The 26659-nt window shown below is 33.7% G+C and overlaps 1 protein-coding gene across 6 annotated transcripts in view; it reads left to right on the plus strand.

The window, feature by feature from the left end:
* Window positions 1–26659, plus strand: part of CCDC171 (coiled-coil domain containing 171) — a 152110-nt gene that overhangs the window by 75191 nt on the left and 50260 nt on the right. For 5 of the 6 annotated variants that reach the window (XM_062600270.1, XM_062600272.1, XM_062600271.1 and 2 more), the window contains 3 exons: window positions 1134–1319; window positions 19112–19257; window positions 22434–22488. In XM_062600270.1, the coding sequence (XP_062456254.1) occupies window positions 1134–1319; window positions 19112–19257; window positions 22434–22488 (387 nt within the window). Of the gene's footprint in view, window positions 1–1133; window positions 1320–6068; window positions 6148–19111; window positions 19258–22433; window positions 22489–26659 lie in introns of those variants that run through there. The other variant, XM_062600275.1, reaches the window with a different exon arrangement.

Below are 26659 nucleotides of genomic sequence, written 5' to 3' on the forward strand. Positions count from 1 at the left end.
TTCCTCCTCTTACTTTCTGTAGGGTGCATTTGGAATTGGTCACATCTGAGCAGTCTGAGAAAGTGAATGGCTAAATATTCCTATCTGTTCTTACAGGTGCCTCAGTATATCTGAAATAGCCATAGCCCAGAATGCGCAGTATTTACTGTAGCTGTGCCCTAAGTTGATCCTGAGAGCTATTTGGTAGATCTATCATTGTGACCCCATCAAAATACTTCCAAACCCAGCATAGTTAATAGATGATTTTGTATCTTTTTATACATGATATTAAAACATGTATATTCTCTTGAAAATGTGGTTCTCTTAACAAAAGAGAAAGGAGGATAAAGGAAAGAGGGGCTGAACAGAGCATATGTAGTATGTTTCAGTAAGGTCATTTTGACAATTTAAGGATGTTGGGAAAAGCAAGACTTTTAGATAGAGATTGTGTTGTTTTTCCAACTATGTTCATCAAATGTGGCAGGTTTTCAGGCATGCAAGTCTTAAAATTGAATAGAATTTTCAAAGCTAAATGTAACTTTAGAACAGTTAAATGAACTGTGAACTAAAGTAATTGCTTTTCATCCACTATTTTTTTGTGTATCCGTTCCTGATATATGTAAACTATTTTGCATCCTCTTCTATTGACTGCCATTCCAAAGCTAAGTAAGTGTTTATATCCTCTTATCAGCAGATGGAAACAGACAAAGTACTCTGTAGTTTTACTTTCTCATATAAAAAGTGTATCTATTCTCCTTCCTATTCCTAGCTGGTAGAATGGCTCTTTGACTCATGAACAAGTATGTCTAATTATCTTCAGTTTTGTTTTTAACAAGTTTTATTCCCTTACAGTTCTGCACATGCGTATTTTTTTCTTCATTAGTAATAATTCTTTACAACCTACGATGTTAGGTTTGGATAGACTAATTAATACATATTGTTTACAGTAGCCTGAGTACTTTCTTGAAAAAATATGATGAATGAAATTATTTGCCATTCGGTGCTTAGCTTGTCTTCATATTTAAAAAAATGAATATTCGTCTGAGCATGCTTTTGTACTAGAATGTTGTGTTATTAAATGGAACTCTAAAGGTCAGGCATATAAACAGATAAATACAGTTACACAATCAAACATAATTTATTTCCTTTATCAGAAATTGATCACCAGTGAGAGGTTTGAAAGTGCATGTGAAGAATTAAATCATGCATTACATCGCGAGCATCAGGCACAAATGCTTTTGAATGAACAGGCCCAACAGCTACAGGAGTTAAATAATAAACTAGAACTGCACTCCAGTGAAGAAAGGGACAAAACCCAAATCTTAAGTGAAACTGTAAAGGTAAGATGATCATCTTTCTACAATAGATACCAGCAATTTACCTTTTGGCAAATGCACCAAATCTCACAGTTCTTGTGCAAATAATACTCTAAGAGTAGGGGAATGTATACTACATCTATTGGGATTTTAAGGTACTAAGAATGTATTTTGAAGATGAAACTTTAAGATATAATTTACTTTTTTTGATATTGAGAGTGGTTTGTGTACACTACTTAGCTATCATGAGGTGTTTGGAGACCAAAGGAAAACTGATGGAAAAAATAGGGGAATAGCAGTTTTTCGATAAAGATCATTAGAATATTTTAAAATTTGAATTAGCTGTTTCCTGAATAGTTTTGAGACTATATTTGCCATTGTTTAGAATGTGCTGGACAAATAGAAAAAGATGTCCTCCTTAATCTAGTTTTAGACTTTTTTCCCAGACATGATGAATAATGAGGAAAAAGAATTTGTTATCAAAGCCTTTGGTAACACTGATATCAAGGCAGGTGAACTGCAGCAAAGAGTTAGTCTGGAGTGGTGTACAGCTTGAGAAAGCTGAAAGAATATCATAGAATTATTAATATAAAGAAGGGTTTTTTTACTAGTGTTTGTATTTACTAAATGAATGTACCTCACTAAGGGTGAAAGATTCTGAGATTTCCAATTTACCTGTTGCCTTTTTTGGTCTTTCTCCCTCTTCATCCTCCAACTGTTGGCATTATATTTTAATATAAGAATTGGTTAAACTTATCTAATGTTTAAGTAAGTATTTAGCTTGTTAATGCTACCACATCTTTGTTTCAGATTTAACTAGCGTATATATAAGTCATTAGACTTGTGCTTAAATTTCTTTAGGAAATATTTGACTCAAAATTTTTGAAGGATGTTAGGATTGTAAGGAAGAGAAGGAGTAGGAGAAAATCATTTGAAATTTTCGTTAGAGTCTGCTTTTTATATGTTGCTGCATTTTACCATATGATACTTTATACATAAACATTCCTGTGTGTTTGTTCAGTGATGATCAAACAAGAAGAAAATTGTTAATATTCAGGATGGTGTTTTAAAGAAATGTATTACATGGGTTAAAAATTACTGAATTAGATTTCATCTCTTACAAGTTTTATTAATAAAAGTCTTGATACAATTTTTTGAGAATATGAGAGTCAAAAACTCTCATATCAAAGTCCTTGTTTTTGTTGCTTTTTGGAACACTATGATTTAGTGTAAAGCACTTGCTTGAGTGTAACTAACAGAACTCTATAAAGATATGATGTGGTATAGTAATCTAGCTGCTATGGTATGAAATCTAAAAAAGGTGAATAAAATAAGCCTTAAAATTGAAACTTATTTTTACCACTTACAGATATACTAGCTTGATTTTTTCTAAATGTATCATTCCAAAGTTCTCAGTTCTTTCTGTGGAAGAGTTTTGAACGAACTGGAGATTGTAGGCTTGTTATCACATAATTGCACTATGGTAACAGCAGCAATTCAAGCTAGTAATAACTTTCATTCAAGGATGAGAACGTTGACTGCTGTCTCCGATTCGTTTGTGATGTTTACTCTCAGGATTAGCATAATATCACATATGGTTGTAAAAGTCTGTATCAGTGACCGTATCAAGGAAGGAACAAAGATCAGTTGTGGTAACACAGCAACACATGTTCATAATCTGGAGCTCCGTGATCTTTATATCAAAGATGTGTGACTTTATAATTCATAATTCCTAAATCATCATCTCTCCTTAGTTTTTCCTCGATGCATTTTACAGTATCTATATAAAACAACCCAAAAAAGAGTTTGAAATGTATACTGAACACAACCTCCTAAATCCAAATTGTAGTCTGACACAAACTACTTTGATTCCAAGGGGCAGAAGAAAGATTTTTTTTCTAATTTTAAGATCTAACACATCACATGTTTTTTAAAGTTCAATAAAAAGTCTTTATCATAAGCTTTTCTTCAGTTTACTGGAATCCCACTGTATTCATGGCTTAATGTGATAGACAGAAGTGGTCTGTGCTTCACCCTGATATTTTAACTGCCAGACACTTCCTCTTAGGTAAACCTTTTTTTGTGATTTAAAATACTTTTTTGTAGTTGTTATTTTGCAGTAATGTTAAACAACCTCATCTTCACCTAGACCTTTTTAAGACATAGTGTTCCTACAGTTTGATAAACTTTGGTAAGTCCTAAGTAGTACATAAACAGGGAGAAGAAAGATGTTGCACAGAAGGAAAATATTTCATCTTAAAATACAAAATAGCATCAGACTAAACTAAACATTTACAACCCTGCAGAGTATATGTGGTGTGGAGGTGGTGTGAAAGTGATATTTCACATGAATATCAAACTGATCAAGGAGTAAAAGCTGAATGAAGAACTTACCTTGAAGTCTGCATTCATAGTTTCTCAGTGGGGAAGAAGGGGAAATATAGAAGAAAATATTAGATGTTTTTACTTTTGATAACTTATTTTGAAACTTATCCATACTTTCATAGTAATCAGTAAGGAGATATCTTGTTATTCACATGCTTTCATAAAGTAGGCTTATTAAAGGAGTAGTGCTTAATTTCTTAGCTTTATCGGTTCAGATTTTAATCCCATTTATTTTTATCTGCTTAATGGCATATACTATAGAGACACTCAAGGTAGCCAATTACGTTTCAAGGTCAGCTAGAACTGAGCAGCCCTTCTACACCACTTTTTTTATTAGATGAGTTAAGTTGCTAAACTCTGTTTCCTCTGTCTTTGTAGAGAGATTTTTACACATATGCTAAATAAGCATCCATAGTAGATATAATTTTTGCTCTTAATACAAGCATATCATAATTCAAATAAAATCCTTTCCTTCCTGTTGGCAAGCACTATGTATATTTGTATTTATTTCCTTTTAGGGATTTTTGTTCATGTAATTAAAGCTTTAAAAGACAGTTTTTATGTATGGGAAGGTGTCTTGTAAAAAACTCTATGTGCATTTCATGTTTCAAGTACAATATATATTAAATCATGTGACTTGCTACAGATATGCCTCAAAATAGTCTTAAATACCTGTTTTAGAGGAAATACCCTGACTAGATTCTTTTCTCATTTACTCTTAATTAAGTTTTACTCTGTTGAGGTTCAAGAAGCTGCCATTGATTTATGACAGCCTAAATGAGAAAGAATCTCATCCAAATGCTTTGATAGCACTCACAAAAAATATTTTTTTCTAATAGAAAGGTTTGGAGGACTAGTTTTCACTATAGTTTTATTTAAATTATTATAAATTATATATGTATTTTGTATTCAGAAAGTGTGGAAGACTTGACTAACCAATCACATCCAGCTAAACTAGACTTTGATGGAGGGTGGGACTGTTCTGTTAGTTTTGTTAAAATTAGAAATTTTTTCCTGAGCGGGCTCTTTGGTGTGGTGAAAGTGCTGCAGAATTAGCTGCTTTTTGTTGCTTTTCCTCTTCAGACATTTATAGCCACATATTTTCCCTGGAGAATCATTTCAATTATTTATACAATTCCTTTTATTTGCACATGCTTTGCAAGTCAGTTTTATAGATAGCAGTTTCTGCAAATGATTTCAGTGTTGTAACTTACAGAAAGGTTAAATGGTTTCACTTACATGAGGAAGAGCAAGTGATTTTTATTTTCCCCAGATAGAACTGCAAGACTAAATAGAATAGGTTACAGTCACTATAAAAACAAGTTAATAGATTTGATATATTTTTTTGGTATTTTGAGTTGGAAAGATTGTCAAGATTTGGATACCCTGATCTGATTTACAGAAACTTATTTGTCACTTTTGCAAAAAAATGTATTTCTGTGTGTTGTCCTATTAACTTAAAGGTTATTCTTTAAAGAAGGTAATATGGTTGATTATTTACTAGTATGTAACTTAATAGACAATATTTATTAGGTTTAGCATATTAGAGACAAACAAGCTCCTTTCTGAATTAGAGTCTAAAATTCATAATTCGTTAATTAAATGTTTTTATAAAGTTTCCATACTCCGTAAGTTCTGAACACCTAAATAATTTGTAGTGTTGCTAAAAATTAAATATAAATTAGTATTGCCACCTGCCGTATTCTCAGTCAAAAGAGATTATGTATTTTCTTATCACAGATTACAGGTTAGAGAGTTTTGTCCTGTATTTATTTGTTTGTGCTACACTATTTATTTGCAAAATAATGGCATATGATCATTTCCTTCTCTGGTATGTAATTTCCAGTAATGATAACTTTTTAGACAGACACTTTTCAAAGGCTTCAGCCAGCTGAAGACTTGCTCTGGAGCTCACCCTTTGTGCTTTCTTTGCTTAAAGGTTGTATGGTATTTTGGTATATGAGAAGAGAGAGCCTTTCCCAGCAGCTGCTTTCTTATGTAGCAGTAGGGTCAAATATGAAGAATCCTTTTATGGATAGGACCTGTGAAATACGAAACTTCCTTTCTGCATTTCTTTCCTGTGAATAAGACTGTATTATTACTCTATCTTCTGCTATCTAAACTTAAACTTCACCTTAAAAGACCTTCTTTTTTATAGTCTGCCCATAAAAGTTTTTGTTTGTTTTATTGTCTCACTAATATTTTTTAACATCACAAACTTGTATATTACAATTATTTATCACCAAGAAACATTCCAGGCAACTCTGTCTAGCATTTTGTAAGTAGCTCTTTGTGTTCTGTTGAACTGTTCTTTGCTTCTCTGGCTAGCCAGAGAAGCATTTATTACATTGAGGATCTAAGAGTTGCTCTGCTTTTTTTCCACTGTAGAGATCACCTCATTAAGAAAATTGATCCCCTGCTTTCCCTCACTGAACTTACCTAACAATCTTACTGGAAACTATGTGTATTTTCTTTGCTGTGTGCATGGAACATTCATCAGTATCAGTGGGAGTTGCCTGGTGGGACTGAGGTCAGTATATGGCCTTTAAGAAAGTATCGGATTTGCACCACAGTTATCAATGAAGAATTCTTCCTACTGGTAACTAAGCTGTTAAAGGTCTGTGTTAAGACCTTCTTTTCTGAGTTAGTCTTTCTGGAAAATTCATAAGCAAAAAGCAGAATGAGAAAAGAAATGAATTTATAATTTTGGTTATAGTATGTGCATTATTTGCATTATTGTAAAGTTCAGTTCACCAATTCAAATTATCTAGTAAGAATTGCATAAGCACAATTCAGTTAGAATCTCTTATTTCACAATACGGACTTTACCATTTTGCTATGCTGTTTAGTTCTTCCGCAGTTGCTCTCTTGTCCAGATTTGGAGTTGGATGTGGATGTGTCAGTAATAATTCATTGTACTTTGAACACCGTAAAGATTTTACACTGGAATTTGAATACTTACACAACATTTTTTATTATTTTTTAAAGTTTTCTTACTGCAGAATTTTACTACTAAGTCTTGTTTAAGAATATTACTCGGTGTTATGCAGCCTGATTTTCTTGGGCAAATTTATACTAAACTGGCTTTATATAGTAAGAAAATAATAAAATACTGTCTAAAATTCCATCCACTTTACAGTGAAAAAATAACTAATGGAATTATGAGCTTATTACATTTGCAGTCAATCTAATCAGGTGTAGATGTTATAAAGACAACCATTTCAATTTTATGTTTAAAGAGTCATATTTTGTTTTTAGTGTGTCAAATAGTTTAAGATAACTAGTGCAGTTGGTCTCACCGTGTAATAACAATTTGAGTGTAATTGGGCTCTGAAAGGCAACATCATAGAATAAGTCATGATGACGTAAGATTACTGGAGTTAATATTTGAGAGCTAATTGTAACTAGTTGGTTTCCAGTTAATCATAGATACTCCTTTCTAATAAAATTGTGAAATTGTTTGGTCATGCTAGTCTGATTTGATGAAGTATCTTAATTTCAAGAGTCATTTTAGCGCTTGTGCACTCAAGTACCTTTGCAGTAATTTACAGAGGAAGGTTGGTAACTAAGGCAGGTACAAATCTGTCTAGGAACGTATGTGGAAACAAGAATTGCCAGTAACAATAGTTCGGACTAAATTTGTTTCTGAATAGATGGTTTAGATATTGCAGGGGGTTGGTTTAATACATTAATGACTAACACATGGTGAGATCTAGAATGCTTCATTTACATTTTTACTATGTAGTAATATCGTTCATTTAGGGAATTGCTTGTTACCTTGGAGTCTCTGCTGCACTGTGGTGTTAGAAAAAAATCTGACATTAATTTAAAAGAAGAAAAATACTTTAACAAAATAATTGAAAAAAGCAGAATTTTTTTATGGTAATTGTATCAAAAGTAACTTTTGATGCTTTCTGGGTGCTCCATTTGTAGGAACTTTTTTACTCCCTTTAGAGAGACAAAAAAAAGAAAATGAACAATATCTGGATTTAAAAGCTTAATAGTATTATTGCTGCTTTGTAATTATATTAATAAACGCCTCTATCCATGACCTTGGAATTTATAGTGCAGTGGGAAAGATTTATTGACGTGTAATTTAGAGGAAAAATTGAATTATTGTGTAATTACAGTATGTGATTATTAAGCATATGTACTTGCATGCCACTTATCCCTGTTGGTTTAAGACCTTCTACGATCTCTCAGTTTTCATTCAAGAATACTGAAAGGCTTCTTGGTAAATCCAGATTCGTGCGAGATCTTTGTTGTATTATTGAATCAACTGCAAAGAAACCATCTTGCCTTGAGATGTGCAGAGAGACTCAATAGAGCTTTAAAACTGCAAGTGTTTTTATAAATGTTTTAAATTCTATTTTTCCTAGTAATTTGGATATAAGTGTATAGGACTTTCTGATATACAGGTTCTTGATATACAAGCCTTTATATGTAGATTTGCTTCTTGCTGAACATCGCTAGGATTGCTTTATTTTTCACCTTAGTCAGACTTTCCTATGATCTCTCTTTCTGCTCCTGTATAGTTAACTCTATGACGACCTTTATATCTTCTTGTAATGAAATCGTAACTAACTCCCAACCAACCATATGAATGCAATTTAGTATGTATCTCAGTGGCACAAGGAAAGAGATGTATTCTTTCATAATTCTGCCCCCTTTCTCAACTAACTTTTGTCTATTTTGTTTTTTAAATTTCTATTTGATTCAGCTATTTTCATTAGGTGTTAGATGATTTTCAAGGACTTTTTCCAAAATTCATACCACCTTCTGCTTCCAAGTTCTGTAGCTATGTTATCTTCTTTTTATCTTGACAAAGTGTGGAAGTTCTTTGAGTGTGTAACAGAATAACATTCAGAAGACAAATGACATTTTTATATATTGCCTATTACCTTTACAACGTGTATTTATGATAAACCTGCATAAGTTCTTGAAGAGTGCCGTGTGAATCATTATACTGTCTCAAGAAGGAGTTTTTTAACAATTTCCAACTAAAGTAAGCCTATCTTAATTTGATTTTTTTTCTGTAGACTTTAACGTAAGTAATTAAGTGATTTGAAAATGATGAATTTAAGATTCGTGAACTCTAACATAAGTTTCAAGATTTTATTTGTAAATGGTAGTTCATTGCCATGCAATAAGAAAACTTCAACTGTAAGGATGAAGAAATTAATTTTTTATTCTCAAAACATTAATGATAATTCACTAAAATAATTGAGGATTTTTAGTATCACCCTATGTATTTGATAATATGCCATGTTTATTATTATTTCTTGTATATGTGAGTAAAGCAGGTAATATTCCAAGTCTTAAAACATCATACAACCATTTTACCTCATCCTATACATGCTAAAAAAAAAAATTGAAAAATGTGGATATTATTTCAGCTTAATTGTTGCAGTGATTAATTGCTGTCAGTCGTTGTAACTTACTTGCTTCGGGGTGTGTGTGTGTGTGTCATGCTCAGAAAATGTGTTCCTCTTAAGGACTGTGCTCGCTAGTAGCACTTGATATACCACGAAGCATGTCCACAAGGAAGGGAGACACTCAGCCGTTATGTCTTTATAGCCCTTTGATCTCCATGTTACATATGGGGATGTAATATATCTTTTGATGCTTTTTCAGCAGAATGATTTAAAAGTTTCCTACTATATTAGTTAAATTTTATTTCACTGTATCTATTCCTTCTGCTGAAAAGATTCTACTGTCCAGCTATTAATAAAGAAGGGATGGTAGTGACCTATGTAAGAACAAAGGTAGAGACCTTTCAGCATGAAATGACGTATTTATCAATTCTTTCTTACTTTATGGAGATTTAAAGAACAAAAGGAATAAAGAGAATCATGTATGCATGTTTCCCCCCTGCAGATACTTCATGCAGTAGGATGTGGTTGGCATAATATTAAAATAAAATATGCATACACTAAACAGCATTTGGGGCTGTCTGTGGAAACATATGTACCTGAATACAAATGTGCCGTTTGGTCAGACCTGTTCTACTGAAAGAGAACTCAGTGTGTGAATATAACCTGAATAAACTGGTAAATCTGTCTAAGCTGACATTAGTATTAGTGGCATGTTAAAAAAAAAAAAAAAAAAAAAAATCTCAAATTCATTATTAAAGAAAATGGAAAACTTCCTGAAGCAAGATCAAAACTTCAGCTGGTATAATTTGGCACACTTCGTGGTGTCTGAAACTGCTTAATGTGATGGCACACGCTAGTATACTGCTGTCTAGCAGAATTGTGTAGCAGCCTTATTCAAGAAACTACTACAGAATGAACTGTAGCAGTAACTTAACTGGGACTACCAGTATATTGAATTCATGGAACATATATATATTTCTACTCAGAATTCAATCTTGATTTCTGCATAACCAATTTACTGAAACTATTTTTAAGACTTTTAGGATTTCCATTTTTGATTTGATGTGAAGACTGATGTACTTGGTATACTGTAGTACTTGTTTCTTCATTTTATTTAGAAAATAGAATACTGCATCATTGAACCTAGCCCTGATTCCCTTTAAATCTGTGGCCTAATTCTCACTGACTTTAGATTGTATGCGTTTTAAAATAGGTGACAATGACAATGAAATTACAATAATTTAATTTGTAGGTAATATTTCTTTGTCACTGGTAGTAATTTTTGTTGTTGTTTCTCCTTTTCCCTGAATTATTTAAACTAGCTGTTGTGGTAAAGAAATATCCCAACCAAATTCAAGGTGCAGGTCCACTGGAGGAGCACTGTTGAAGAGCTTCATATAATTTGTTCTGGGGCATAGAAATGTCACCAGTAATGCGAGGTTAAGACCAAGAGGACATAACTGGAGACAGATGGTTTGAGCTCATTTCACGTATGATGAAGCAATACATTGTATTGCCATAAATATCCAATTAAATATTTATATGTGTGTATATATATACATGTGTGTGTGTATATATATATATAGTAGCTACTCTCTATATAGTATACTATATATATATAGTAGCTCATGTAAACTGTAATAAAGATAAGAGATCAGTTCTGTTTGTATCTTTTTCTTGTACACTGTGTGGTGATGTGCACAATTAAATAATGAATAGCACAATTACAGAACAACGTTGTTAATGTTTACATGGAGTGAGAGCAGTGTTATAGAGCAGCATTAAATGTTGTCTCTTTAAAACTAGGGGCCTCATATATAGGGATACAAAAGAATTATGAAAATACCTGTTTTATAGTACAAACTATAAAACATCTTTCTAAAATCTTGAATGGTAACAACTTTAAGGTTGGGGCTCTGTCAAGATAAAAAATGTAACAATAGAAAAAAAAATAGGATTCTGTCTTTTCTGTGGCACTTAAGTAACTGATTTAAGGGCATGACACTTCCAAAGTAGAGAAAAGCTGATGATGATGCAGGGCTGGATCTTGTTTAGCCTGTATCTCTGCAGCATGGGCCTTTACACAGGGAGGGGAATTTACTTTTCTAGGGAGAAAGAAACAACCTTCTCTTTCTCTCTCTCTCTCTCTCTCTTTTATGTTTAGAAAAATTCTAAGAAAGAATTAGTAGTAACAGGGCAGGTAGTATGTCACAGGTGATTGAGAAATGAATGATTCTGTAGACGTGCCATGAAGCATATGATTCCAGCAGTTTGTATTCACATAACGTGATTTTTTTTAAGCACATAAAATCCAGTCATAGAGACTAAATTTTTTATATATATTTTTGATTATGTTCCATTGAGAAAGTAGAATCCTGCTCTGCTAGTGATTATTCTTTCCAGTAGTAATAATATAGTTCACTTAGCTCAGAAGACAGTAAAACTCCTAGAGTATCAAACCCAGAAATTTTGTATTATGTACTTTAATGTTTTCCCAAACCTTCTTTAGAAATTCAGCTTAATTATTATCTCTGGCTGATTTCATGTATGTCTGGCAGGCCCAATGCATGTCAGCATTCAAAAGGATGTCCCTCCTTTAAGATGGCTTTTCAATTTGCATTCAAATGCAGCAGTATAACATCTAACACTTTTTCACTCCGGTGCTTTTGCTAGCTCATAATAACAGTCCATGAGGACCTAGCCTGTATGTGGACAGTTTATATTTTGGAATTACTTTTTCAGTAATTTCTTAAGGAATTTTAAGTAATTACTTAAGGAATTAAGTAAATATTTTAAGGAATTACTGAAAAAGCAGTTCCAAAATACAAACTTTTAAAGGTTTGTTTACTTTGAAAATGAGTGATGTGAACACCATATGTCTAATCTGAAAAGTCAGTATATAGAGTTACTCAGAAACAGCTACTGCATTTAAAATAATAAACTTTTATGATAACTTTTAAACATACACAGCTTGCTGACTTAGAAAAGCATTTTAAGTCGTGAGGTATTAAACATTTTTGGACAATGTAATTGAAAAATACATTCCGTATTGATCAGAACAGATCTTTTTCTTGTGAAATAAACTCAGGTACAGGACTAAGTCTGCATTTTATTCACTGCCTTGTAGCACAGAGTACCATACTCAGCTTTAAATCCTTGAAGCAATGTAATCCAGCCTGAGCCACTGCAGATAAAATGCTTCTGGTACTCAAACTCAGACTTGGATGTGTCAGACTTGTGCTTCAGTCCTTAAGCAGACTGTTGTCTAGACATATGTATGTAAAGTCATTCACTTTCAGAATGGGAACACCTGTAGTTTGAAGTTACTTTTGTGAGAGGATGTTTTTCAAGCTGAAGATTTCTCTGTTTTTCCCATCCACTCCAGAAAGTGACATTATTGAATAAAACTTTCTATTGAAGTATTTCTTAAAGAGTTCTAGTTGTTGAGTAACGGTGTATTGCAGGCCCTCTTTAAACCACTGGCATCATCATGCAACTTCTACTACTACTTGACTTTTTTGTAACACTAATTTGACTAAAGTTTTCTGTTGTTAGCACAATCTGTGTTTTGGTATCATGCAATATTATGAGGCGTTCTTGAAAGGAACAATCATGAACAATTGTATCTGACCACACCACATGTCAGAAATACCAAAATATGTCTGAATATTTACCTTAATTCACCAGTGTTTTACTGTTTATTCATTAGAAACATTGCAATAATTAGTGTTACCATTGCGCATACTAGTCACTCTCATGCCCTGTGATCTCATTATGCTGGGCACTTTCTAACAAGGAGCAAAAGCCTTTCTGTGCCTTTTAGATATAGTGTGATCCGTAAACTATGTTTAACCACTTCAACTACATCACATACTTCAGAGAGGACACATCAGGTGTCTTGTTCCTTACAATGTCAGACCATCAAAAGATTGCTGCTACCATGCTGAAGATTTAGCACCAAAGAGATTAAAAACATCACTGCTTTTCTGCAAAGCAGATAAAGGTCTTTCAAATGTCTTTTTGAGTACACATTTCTTATGCTAGAGAAGTTTAAAGGGCATGTGAAAGCATCTGTTGTTAAAGGGATGTCATGGGTGGTCAGCCTCAGGTTAGTTCTGCTTTCTGGGAAAAGAACATCTATATGAAGTTTATTTCAAATTGTTTTAAGACACTACTGCAGCTACTTGAAACACACATTGATTCCAGGTAGGTTGCTCTGACAAAGTTTGGTTTCCAATTGAGAAGTCTACATCCATCTTGTTTGTTGGCGTATCTGTAAATATATTGGATTTTTTTCATATCTTGAGAAGACTATTTTGTCATTTTTTTGGCCACAGAACTTTTCTCTACGAAGATTTTTAATCTTGTGTTTTGATAGAAAAAGCTTCATTTAGGTTTGTTCTAGGTGAGGAGGGATTTTTTTCAGAAAACATCTTTTGGAAAGTTTGTATAATTTGATTTGTTATAGATATGATTTGTTTATCACATATTTTCACATGCAGAAAATACACTTAACATTAGTATTGATGTAACTTTTTGTGCATTTTGGATTAGGACCTTTCAAGAATCCACAATTTCTTCAGAGTACGTGTAGACTGTTTTGCCCATAGTACTCTTACAAGGCTAAAAGCCAAAGGAATAATGGAAATTGCTATGTAAAATTGTAAATGTATAAAAATACCTTTCATTTTTGTACTTGAAAGAATGTTATTATCCTAAAGTAATATCTACATAACACTTGTTTGTGGTGGAAGAGTGAATATGTATACAGTTATTTTCTAAATGTGTCGACTTGTCACATAAAGAACAGTAACATGTCAGTGTACTAATAAGAAAGGTGAGATGTTAGTTTCTCTTGATTATGTAAAGAAAATAATGCTTTGGAAAAAAAGGCTATATAGAAAAGGTCAAGGCAGTTTAGTCAGTAATGCCTGCCTCTTGAATACCAGCACTGAGAATTGAGCAAAGCTGATTAGACTAATTTAAACTTTGTCTTACAGGCTGGCATTTTGATCTGTTGTTACTAGTAGTAGTAACTTCTCCAGGCTAGGAATTTTTATATGCTTCAGGGGGTTTTCTGACTGTTATCCTCAGTCACTACTTGAGCTCTTGGGACACTTTCACAGGTCGGGAATTGGGAATTCCGCTGCTTTTTACTTCCTTTTGTTCTCCTAAATATGTTGCATTTCTTTTGTATCTGTGTTCCAGCACTTAAATGTACTCCTTCTGCTCTTGGTGCTTCATACTTTGGATGCTCTTTGTGGTTTTAATTTTAAGGAATTAACTCCCTTCTCTGTCTCCCTTAATCACCTTTAGAGTCTACTTGCTGAGTTGGGCACCTGATCTTACAGAAAGCATTGCCAGATGCAGCCAGTGTATGTTTGTAGCTTATTTTGTAGCTTATTACACGCTGGTGCAAATATGGTGAGATTTAGAATGTTTATTTCTTTATGCATTCTGTCATCCTTCCTTTCTTGTGGCTGCAAAGCCTTTACTGCAGAAACGCTTTGCAGCCTCCAGTGGCATGATAAGGAGATGGCTTTCCTGATCTATGTTTTATGAAAAATGAGAGCAGGCATTTCAGCTGGAGGAAGAATGGATGTTGGTAGAAGATTGTATTTTTTTTTTTCTCATTCTGAGATCTTTAGTTATATGGGTAGGATGGTTTTTCACAGGGCATTCACTATACAGGTCTTCTAAAAAGTAGTAGTTTGTATCCATACAAAATGGATGGACATATCAAACTTCATCCTAAAGACAAAATCTTAAATTTCACAAATTACTTCATAATGTGTACTCTGCAGTGTATTTGCATGCCTTTTAGTGCAGTGCTGTGTCCATGTAATTTAAATGCAATTTAATAAGCCGTTTAATCTAACTTTAGCTAATCTTGGGAAATATACTTTCAGTATAAATGTCATATATGCTTTTCATAGATTTAAACTGTATGACTATCTTCATTCATCTTAAATGATTGTCCATCTATTATTTTTTGAGTAGAGTGTTTTTGGAGGTGAAGAATAACTATGTTTAATAAAAAAATATCCTTTTGTAATTGTGTCTGAAGAAAGAGTTTTCTCACTACAGATAACCTAATCTTGTTAAATAAATTATCTGTGGAAGTTCCAGTTTGTCCTACCAAATGAGATTTTTCCTCAGTGCTCTTAGTTACTTGCTGCTCTGACAAACAAATTGTTTTTCATGCTCACTTTATGGAAAAAAAAAACCCACACCTAAAAGGACCTTCCTATAAGGATTCTGATGAAAAATCAGTTTATCTATGTGATTGTGTTAGAATGTAGAGGAACAAATGGAATAATGTCTTGAATGAGCACATGAATACCTAAACTTCTAAACTAAATAGATAATTGGCTATTTACTAAATGTTAATAAATTGAAGTTTGATTTTAAGTTGGTTGAAAATCACTTATGCTCAAAAGTGAAAGCTCAGCATCTTTACAAAACTCTGTGCAGACATTGTAGGTTTTTTAAACCTTCATTCTCATTATCATATTTAGCCTTAACTTTCTAACAATTGTAATTGTCCGCAGAAACATTTCAAGATAAATGCATTATCAGGTTTTGAAATTTTCTTATTTTTGTAAATATTAAGACCCAGGGAGCAAAATAAGGGCTATATTGTGGATTAAGTGAAATATCTCAAGGCTGCGCTTTTCTGATAACTGAACCTGAAGTGACCTTTCTCAGACACAATTACAGAGCTGTATGTTTTTCCTTTAATTTCATCAGGGGTTTAATTAGTATACAAATAAAACTTCCCTTATCTTCTTTTCTACCTAATTGGCTTGTCTTCGCTTATATATGAAGTATGTGAAAATGGGCTGTAATTAGGGTGACCGTGTTAACCTTTTTTTCTCAAATGTACTGTTGCCTAAAGGCCTCAAGGCCTAAAAACAGTGCTTTGGATTATTGCTTTGCAATCACCATGACTCTCCCATAGGTTTTCTCATGAGCAGAAGGGCTTTGGGTGCTGCAGGTTCCCACTGCTTAACGGGATCTTCATTCTTCTCCCCACTAAATGTTTATTGATTATCTCACTGCTCCACACTCAACCTCCAACAACTTAATATCAGGTGACAGTCAGGAGAGTTCTCCAAGTAATTAGAGTGGAGCATTGAGGGAACAATTAGGAGCAGAGTTATTAAACTTGATTTATCCTATTCTCTCCTGAACAGTTTCTTGGATATCGGAACATCACACTTTCACAATCTACCCTGGCTGAGAAATTAGTGGCTAACCTGCTGCTTATCATTGTTGCCTTGCTGCCTTGAGGCACACCCTCTAGGTTTCAGTCACTCAGCTGGAAATATTAGAGTCCATAAAGTTTATCAAGGGTTTTAATTAGATCAATCTGAAGAAGGAAAAAAGAAGAGGCTTAGCAGCCATTACTTTAGAACATTCTAAACTGTATCAGAGCAATTTTCAAGGCTTGACTTTAAACCACAGAAGCAAGGAGCTTCAGGTGAAGGCTGAAAGTGTTTTTAGGTGGTTTGTTGTATTGTGCTTAGATGCTGCAACGTTGCTGATAAGTAAATTCTGAATTCTTTGGACATTTATGTAAGTAACTCCGAAAGTTTTGAATATAATAAAGCAGCTGCTCAGTGAGAATTCCAATTTTATCATTTCTGTATTGCTTTGTCACTACATAATGCAGATTGCTGGCTGTGCTTGTTCTAGAGTGTCTTCATGCTTTCATCACTGTTACTGCCTCATTAATAGACCTGCATGTGCAGCTGATTTGCAGGATTAGCAAGCAGCCCACACCAGATTTGGACACCTAGTGAGTTTCTTCAACATCTGCAATCAATAATGAAATCTGTGGGCTAGAACAGCTGGCTCTTTGGCCCCTCTAAAAGCATAGCCATCTAATAAAAGCAAAATAAATATGCATCCCCTCTTACTAGAGTGTTCATACAAGTCTAACCTTCTTCAGCCGTCCAGTCCACTAGAATCTTGGAGCCCAATGCTGTTCTAGCCACGTCCACCTCATGAGTTGCAATTAACCATCGTATTGCCTCAAAATAAAATTTTCAGAATTTTCCTCTTCTCTCCACGTTAGAGCGCAGTCCTGTGATTGCCCTTTTCTCAATCAGATTGAGAAAATGAGGTATAGACCCCATAGACCCTTCTCTTCATCCTGTAAATATCTCTCAAAAGACAAAAATATGGAGGAGACACAGCTTTTAAAGCTCTGATTCCTCAATGTTGACTTAGCCTAATATAAACAAACAATAAACAGAATAAATTGAAGAAGATTCAATGTTCTTAAATTATAGATGTCACCTTTATCCTTGCAAGTACAGATCTAGTTTCTTGGAAATAACTTTTCTGAAGAGCTAACAATCCATAACTTGAGCTGTTTAGTCTTTTGATAGTCGCTGAGTAGACTTTCTGAAAGCAACACTTCTGTTTTCCAGTTTCTTTTTGCTAACCATGCAATGGAACCTATGTGCTTATCTTTTTTAGGTGAAAAATGGTGTATTTAGTTGAAATTATTGAGATGATAGGCAGAATGGATCAACCTTCATTAATTTGAGCAAGATTCTAATATTAACACCTCTGGATTCTAGGGCTTTTTAAAATAAATTTCTCAGTGGTGTTTTTTAAAACAGTGATTAGTAAAGCTTGAATTTTTTGAATTGCAGAGTTCTGGTAATAGTCCTGTACCTTGAAATATGGTGTTGAAATAACTGGTCACTATTATTGTATTGAGAAATGTATTTCAGAAAACCCATTCCAGACCACTAATTTCAGTTTGTTCAGCAGGATTTTAATGTTTGATGCCATACTCACTTTCGTGTCTATTATTTTGTAGGAATTCTGCCTAGCACTTTGAGTTTTTTGGTTTTTTGAAGTGCTTTTGATTCTTGACTAGGTCTGAAGGTTTTTCAGATTAGTCAGATTTTAAGATTTCAGTCCCTTGCAAATGGGTATCAGACTTTTGTATATACTATTCTTAATACATATTCACAGCATAATGCATATCCTAGTGTTCTGCAGTCCAAATCGTGTACTCCTGAGTACAAATTGTGCAGCATTCTTAAAACTTAAGCAGAAAATATATCCATAAATTTTGAAAACCAGTGCAAGAACTCAGTCTTGCAACTGTGCTGCCTTCTGTAGTCTTTATCCTTGTATACTACTTTAGAATTTGACAGGAAATTTGCATCTTATGTTTACAGCCACCTATTATGGTCTCTTTCTAAAGAAGACAAAATGAACATGTATAAGTAAAATAAAAAATGTGGTGAAATAAGCACATCATTAGTGTTTCAATCTCTAAAACTAATGATTTATCCTAACAGAAAGAAGTAGCAACTATCCAGGTTCTGTATTAATTAGCTCTGCATGCTATTTGTCATCTATTGAATTCATCTGAATTGATTTAAAGCACGTTGTGTTAGTTCTAAGCCAGAGAGAAACATTAAGTAAAAATACGTGTACTATTTTGTGTATTGGAAAACTCATGTTGAAAGAGGGAAAGTACCATAAAGTGGTGATTTAGTCTTAACATGAATTTCAGCAAAAATATATTTAGTGCACTAGCAGAGAATGTTGGGTTCTTATTTTCTCATATCTTGAACTGTCCTGGTTAATAGTAGAGAATATTTAAATAGATACTACTTTGTTATTTTTCCTTTTTTTTACATGTTAAGTCTTTTCTTGTCATGTTCCTTTTAAGGTATGCTGTCAAAATATTTTATTTCTCTTTAATGCTGTGTTCTTGACTATTTTCATTGTACTTAGATTTGATATCTGTAAGTATAGTAACTATAACATAGAATATATACCTCTTGGGTCCACAAATTACTTTATTATTTGATTATTATAAGAAATATATTTTTAAATAGATGATATACTAAAAATAAGTTTTTTGTGAGTTTGTGATGTTACAGAATTTGTAAAACCTTAGTATGCAGTGGCCCAAGTCTGTTTCACAGTCAGTCTGTATTCCTCTTTGTTTAATAGCCTGTGGCATAAATTGAAGTTAATTATTGGGGCTGACAAGTAACTTTGCTTTCTGTCTGCTTGCAGAGTCTCTCCAAGGCAAAGATGGAGCTGAGAAGAAAAGATCAATCTCTGCGTCAGCTCAATAGACTTCTTACGCAGCTGGAGCAGGACAAGCGTCGACTAGAAGAGAGCATCCATGATGCAGAGAGTGCCCTCTGCATGGCAGCAAAGTGAGCGCTGGGACCTTGGGGAGATCACTTAAAACAGACAAAAGATCAATTCTTACTTTCATGCGCAGAGTTTTAGCCCTGGCTAATGTAAAGCTAAAAACAAAAGTACAACTGTCTTTCTTTGAAATTCAATGATAGTCTTATAAAAAGAAAACTCTTAGTTCGACATACTAAATATATATTTTTTGTAGTAAACCTATTCAAGTGCTCAAAATACTGAATCCTGAAAATAGTGTGAGCATTTTTTTTTTGCCCGTTTACGTTACTGATTTGCCAGCATCTGTTTTGCAGAGCCTTATCTCCATAATTATTTGAGAAGTAAGTTTACTTCTTTCACTTACTGCCAGGTCCTTTTATAGAGACATATGCTTTACTTAAAATGCATGTATCTCTTATACAGAAATGTCTACCTGGGGACATGTCTTGTTGCAAAAAGTATTGAAAATTGTTTTGGACCTGATCTTATCTATGGAACAGTAAAGATTTTTCAGATGGTTTCATGGGAGTTAGGCATAAAACCTATGCGTTTTTGTAACATAAAGAGTGGGAAGAAGTGTTAAAGATGAAAAGACGTCAAAAAGTGTTCCATTGATTTTTAATGAGTTAATTCCTAACCTCTTACAGTCATGTAGTCAGATAAAAAGATGAAGCTTTGTAGGCTCTGTGTGTTAGCTATTGCTGTTATTGTAGTGTGTACTTCAAATATTACTGGTCTATGACCAGATATTAACTTTTTAACTTTTTAAAATTTCTTATTATACCTAAGATCCATCTGACCTGTGAAAAACAATAGCTTAGAAATTTTAAGGCTTTTATGCACAAGTAAAATATGTTAATACAGGAGTTTCTATGAGATGCTTAACAGGGTAATTAAAATGACAAATGTTATTTACTATGAATGTATTAAAGCATATCTGACCTGAAGAAGGATTTGTGTTCCCAAAAGCTTGCCACTCTTCTCCCTGCCTTCAGGCAATTTTACTCACTCCAGTGAAGAACATTCCCTCTAGCCCTTCTTAAATTCAGAACTTTTTTTCTTTTTTTTTTTTTTTTTTTTTTTTTTTTTACATAAAATGTTTTTTAAAAGGTCATTTCTGTATATAGTAGTCAAATATTGACCAAGGAAAATCAAATACCACTTACTGTTCTAGCAACTCTTTATAGCAAGTTTCTTTTTTTCATGTTTGAATGTACCAGCAGTTGGTGAAATAGACTTAACTCTTGTCCAGAAAAATCTATTTTAATACGTCTTCCACAACCTGTGTGATTGGATGTTATTTCCATGCTCCTGGGCTTCCTTTAAGTTCTTTCCTAACCTTTTCTGCAGCCTTTAATTATAATAAGGTGATTGGCTGATTTTGAAAGACATTTGGTACTTTCTAGAGTTCTGATGTAAAAATGTGAGACATAACATGAAAAGTGGTTGGAGCTGAAATGAAAATGCTTGTCTCGAGTCTCTTGCACTGGTAGCTGGCAGTTTTGCTCTGCTTTTCTTCAAAGTAGGATGCAGTATTAATAAAAGATGATCTGTTAGCTGTGAGTCTGACAGAGATTTAAGTACAAAGTTAGTAGGCATTTGGTCATCTACCTGCTAGATAAAAATTGCCTGTCAAATCTGTTCCCCAGCCATCATGTAAAAAGTGAACCAAAACATGTTTACTGTACCTGAACTACATTGATGTGGAATAATGCTTAAGAATACTTCCATGGTTCAATTCTGACTTTCCTTAAGCTTGTAGGAGTCAATGAGTATGTAAAGAAAGACTGAATTAATTTGGATTTGGGCATGCAGGGGTGCAATAGATAATTCAAAAAAAAAAAAAAAAAAAAAAAAAAACAAAAAAAAAACCCTTTCCCTAGGTGTTATACGCAAATATCAAAAATTTTAAGATTAACTATTTCCAAAAGGCAAGATGGCCCATAGTCAGTATGTTTTCGGTTTATGAAAACAATAACCTGCAGACTACTTATTAAAGGGATCCAAAATTCCATGTGAAGATACTCTCCTTTTTATGCTGAAGAACACTTGAGAGTATACCAGAAATAGGTTGTCTTCCATATCATTGACTAACTTATGAATTAATGCTGTTGAACTGACTTTCTAGAGCTGTCTCACACAGATAAGTAGCAGTTGCTATGTAGATGAGGCAAGTAAAGAAGGTGAACAGCGTGTCCCTGTCAGTCTGATCCAGAGAAAGACAAGATCCTGAAAGACAAAAATCTGTGTGACAACCTTATTAAGAAAGTAAAAGCCAATCTTTATTTTTCTTTGCTTCTTCCTATTTTTGCCATTAGGTTAATATGAGTCAAGAAAATGAGGAGGCATTAGTCATTGCAGGTAGAATATAATGGTTCTGACTTCCATTTTAGAAAATAAAACATCTAGAACAAAATTTTCAAATAGCTGCTGAGATAGAAAGACTTGCTTTTCTGCCATAGATTGCATTTGCTTTACTATCATGTGTTGTCATTCTCCTCCTCGGCCCACTTCTTGGTAATGTTGTCTTATGCTACTTTAATTACATTTCTCTCAGAGCATCTGAAGAGATCAGTATTTCTTATGGTAGCATTACTGTTCAAAGCTAGCTATCTCATTGAATCCTTTATCTGCAAAAGGCTGTGAGTCGCAGTCTAAATTTATGTTTCATAAAGATAAGATCCTTAACTGTACTTCTGTCAGAAAAGACCAATAGAACATGAAATGAAGCGTTGCAGTTTATAAAAGAAGGTTGAGAATTCTTTGTATACAAGAATACTTCATGAAAAATATACACTCTGTCATTGTTTTTCAGAATGAAAATCTTTTCCCACTGGAGTCTGGAGACTATTCAACATGCCCTTTATTCAAGGCTACAGATTTCTTCTCTTAAAACAGAATGGTGCTAAGTGTAGTTACTTGGCTGTTCATTGATACTCCTATAAGCATAGCTGGTTTAATGCTTACCCACAAAAGAAATGTCTTTCATCTGGAAATTTGCACCAAGTAGTGGTTCATGACCTATTCTTACACAGTTTGTTTGGGATGCAAACAAAAGAGATACAAATATAATATTTTCTGAGTTGCCACAAATGATATTTAAAGACATGATGGTTATAAAGTTACCAGCAGAAAATGAATTTGTACATGAGTAGAGCTTCAGCTCTATTAAAAACACTGTTTTTTTCTCTTAAAATAGAGACAAAGAATTGATTGCCAGTCATATGAAATCTGTGGAAGCCACTCTTCAAAAGGTAAGAATTTGAATTTGTTTCATTTCTGTCTCTAATCACATCAAGCTTTTCCAGCTGCTTGTTCGCAGAGAAGCAAGAGGCAGAAATTGTTGTAAAGTGACTTCCTTTCATCAGAGTACAAGTTTTCCACCTTCAACTTCTATATGTTCAGATTTAGTGAAATAAAATACAACTTTGTGGTATACAGACTTCTTATTTTTAATACAAAAGTTAGCACAAAATTCACTTTCCTTAGTCACTGAATACCACTTCTGTTTACTAAATGAAGACTATTGATCATCCAAACACTCTGTAATTGCTGCAGAATTATCTCTGTGTACTGACTCAGGCAGAGGTCATCCAATGAGGTCACATATGTGGTGGTCATAAGGTGTTTGGCTTTGTGCATGCTACTTTGATCTTTGATACTTAAAAAAAAAAAAAAAAAAAAAAAAAAAAAAGAAGAAGAAAGAAAAGAAAAAGAAAAGATGGTAGGTTTAAACCGTAATCAAAAACCCCAATATTTTTAAAACCTTTTTTTGACTAAATAACAATCTTAAGTTGATCCATTGACTTACTGTGTTTTGCTAGGTCTAGTAAAGGCTGAATATACTTATTATTTGGAAGAAAGTGTTGTTTTTAGCTGTAGCTGTAGGGACTGATTGTTCTGTAAGTGTTTTTTGTACAGGATAACAGAGGAATAAAATATTTACTTGTGTTACTTTGGAGTGTTCATTTGCCTTATAACATCTTGAATTCACAGCAATATGTGAATCTGTATCCTTATTTTAGTGTCTGTAGCCACCAGAACTGCTGTAAATTTTCAGATAAACTTTCTCAAGCTTTTCTTTTCAATGATGTTCACAAAACCTGACAACAGTTTAACAGCTTCTCTGTTTTAGCTGCAGCATGCTGTGCTGATAGATAATGTCTTCTTGTGTTTCTCCATTTTAGTCATACATACTTCTTTTAAACTTGGGAGATCTACTTCTGTTTTTTACACTTACTGGTGCATGTAATGTCCTTGGTCTTAATAATTTGTTGTTCTGGACTAAGAGTTTAAATTTCAATGATTTAGAAAGCAGTGCTATGTGTGCACTAGGATTGGAATGTTTCAGGCAAGGTTAGAGAAAGGTTGCATAGATCTTAATTCCGCCTTGCCTAACGCTTGGAGTGGATCAAGAAAGTACCATCTTTCTTTGAGAATGTTAGTCAGTGCAACTGTTTCATATTTCCTTATGTTTGTTAGAAGTGCACATAATTGTTAGGCACAAAGAGCTAACTACTGAGGAGCAGAGTATTTTCTCTTTTCTGCTCTGTCAACCTGAAGAATGAAGAAAAGCATAGAAATGTCAGGATGCTCCTTTCGGAAAAAAATATGAAGAATTGACTGTAAATCATTCAAAATTTGATATGTCGTTTCTCCAAGAAGAACAAAGAGAAATTATTAATCTTTTGGAAATATCTGAAATGCAGACCTTATATCATAATGGTATTTAATTATCTAACATTAATGAACATGGCTTATGGGTAGACTATCATGTTTACTTTCTTGTTCTCATGATTTTTTTCCAAAACAGAATGAAAAATTAGAACATAATGAAGTAGATGAAATACTAAAGGAACCATGAGCCTATCTCTTTCCCTCATAGGAGTTCTGGGAGTTGCATTTATTTTTTAAACAAGAAGAAATCAAAAGAAAATGAATAAAGCTCTGAACCATCTGTAGCTGAAGAAGTATTACTGTTAGTTGCAAATATATTTGTGGGAGTCTGACATTGAATGTTCTAGTATTGATGTAGTCATGAACAATTATCCACAAAATTCCACTGCATCACCTGTAGGATCTATTATACATACATAATATTAACTTTCTGCTTCAGAGTTGATGGATTTTACAGCCACAGATAGTAATTGGTTAGACACAGGATAAGAGGATATACACCTATATCTGATAATATGACCTCATTCTTTTCTGAACACTCTCACTACAAGAATTCCAGAAGGGAGCAACGTGTGCACCAGATGATCTCTCTTCAGGTGTTCTTGACTGTAATGTTCAGCAAACAGGGTAGAAGGTAGCAGGATTTGGGGAGACCCAGTTGCTGCACATATTTCTACTATAGCTCTAGACAAGAGACCCTTTCCAAAATTTACTGCCCTCTGGGACTGGTTTGAAATATCTAAGTTCATACATTTGGTTTGCATGTGTCATGTATAGAGTTCCTTGTCTAGAATGATTCTTCTAAGACCTTTCTAGAGCCTTCTGCTGAGAAGGTTGATTCATCACTAATGTTTATGAAGCATGTATGTTGAAGAATTTGAGTATGTGCTATGTATATGGTAAGAGAAAATAGTCTTAGCAGCTAGTCTACTGACTTCGATAACCTGGAGCATACTCTAGAGCAGTTCCGTTGGAATCTTATACTGAATCTTGCCACGTTAACTGTTTTCTTCTGAAATATGACTTTGAAGTCAGATTATTTGCACAGAAATCTCTGCTTCCATTGAAGTAAAAGAAGCTCTTTTATTTCAGACCATTTAAGTATTGAAGAAGAATTTGAAAATACAAGTGCGACATTGCACTGAAGGGACAGAAAACTGCAAGAGCACCTCAGCTACAAAGGATCTCAAATGGATTTTATTTTGATTTTGTTTTAATCTTATAATATTTAAGAAGACCAAAATATAAGTAAAATGCTAGTAGAAAAAAATGAATTGTTTTTGGAACAATTCTTGGAAGAATTTCCATGAATTGTCTTGGAGAAGTTCAGACATGCAAATTTTTTTCTCACAAAAATAAGAAGCATTTAAAGAAATATCTTGTTGTAACACCTACCTATAGACACTTTTTAGTATATATGAAAAATAATTTCTTTTTAACATTTCCCTCTGAAAAATGTGGCAAGAAGTGATTTTTGATATAAATATAGACATTACACTTCTGGCAAAACTGTATTTCATTATTTTCTTCTATACTTCTTTAGATCAATATCACACATGCATAAAACGCACAGAAACAGGTTTAATGCTTCTTACTGTAACTAGATTCGTTAGTGTATGTTGTTAGTGCCTTACTAGTCGTGATCAGTGGAAGAAATATCCTAATTCTCTCTCTCTCTCTCTCTCTCCCCCCCCCCCAAAAATCCTAAACCATACCTTTTTATTGCTTCTCAGTTTGAGTGTTGCAACTCCCTTTTCTTCAGCTTCTCCAAATTCCTATTCTCTAGGCTTCTGCCTGTGCAAAACACTGTCATGGGAAATCATCCCAGTGAGTCAGCCTGCACAAAGCTATAAAATTGTTTGTTTTTCTCCTTGTACTCTTAACTATTAAAGTTCTGATGAGCCTTATGAGGCAAAATTTTCAGCCTGTTCCAATAGCAGTTGCTTAGGATTTGGCCTTTTTAACAGTTTAATAAAATACAATTTCTTCACAATCTTACACTGTTACCCACTATCCATCAGAAGGTTGATTAGCTGTGATAATGAGTTATTAAAAAAAATAACAAACAAACAAAAACCCTTTTTCCTAACACCATTTAACAACCCACTCATTCTGGCCCTTCCAAATGGCTCAGGGATTAAAGCACCTATCTGGTGTGCTGCTTTCCTTTTGATGCTTGAACTGGCAAATTTCTCTTCATCTCACTTCCTTAATTCACTTCCTTTGCTGCTGACTGAAAGGTTCTTAAGCCATTTGGCAGAAGTGCTTCTAGCAGACTCATCGACAGTCACTTCTTGGCATCCTTCTACTGTTGTGTTAAACTGCCACATTGCTTCTATCCTTCCATTTTCCTATTGTCTTCCCCCAAAAGTCCATTAAATGGCTGAGGTTTGGGTCTCGTAATATTATCAGCTGAAAAACAACTGAATGCTGTACAAACTGTCCTGTCAAATTTGCAAAACATGAAGACAAAATCATCTTTCTTTTTCCAGTTTATCATCCAGTAATGATGTTTCTACTACTGGACAAAGGGACAATTGGAGATAAGGTGACACTATAGAACACTTGATGTTTCAGATGTCATTCATAGCAATAAAGTGCATTTCCTTATGTTGATGTTTTTATGGCCTCTAGAAAACCCTTTTACAGTATGTGTAAGTCTACCACATCAGTAAAAACATTATTTGTAAGTGGAATTAGCTGTTCAGCAGGAAGACCATAAATTGATCAGGCCTGGAAAAAACAGAA

Source organism: Rhea pennata, chromosome Z (assembly GCF_028389875.1).
Source record: "Rhea pennata isolate bPtePen1 chromosome Z, bPtePen1.pri, whole genome shotgun sequence".
Taxonomy (NCBI): domain Eukaryota; kingdom Metazoa; phylum Chordata; class Aves; order Rheiformes; family Rheidae; genus Rhea; species Rhea pennata.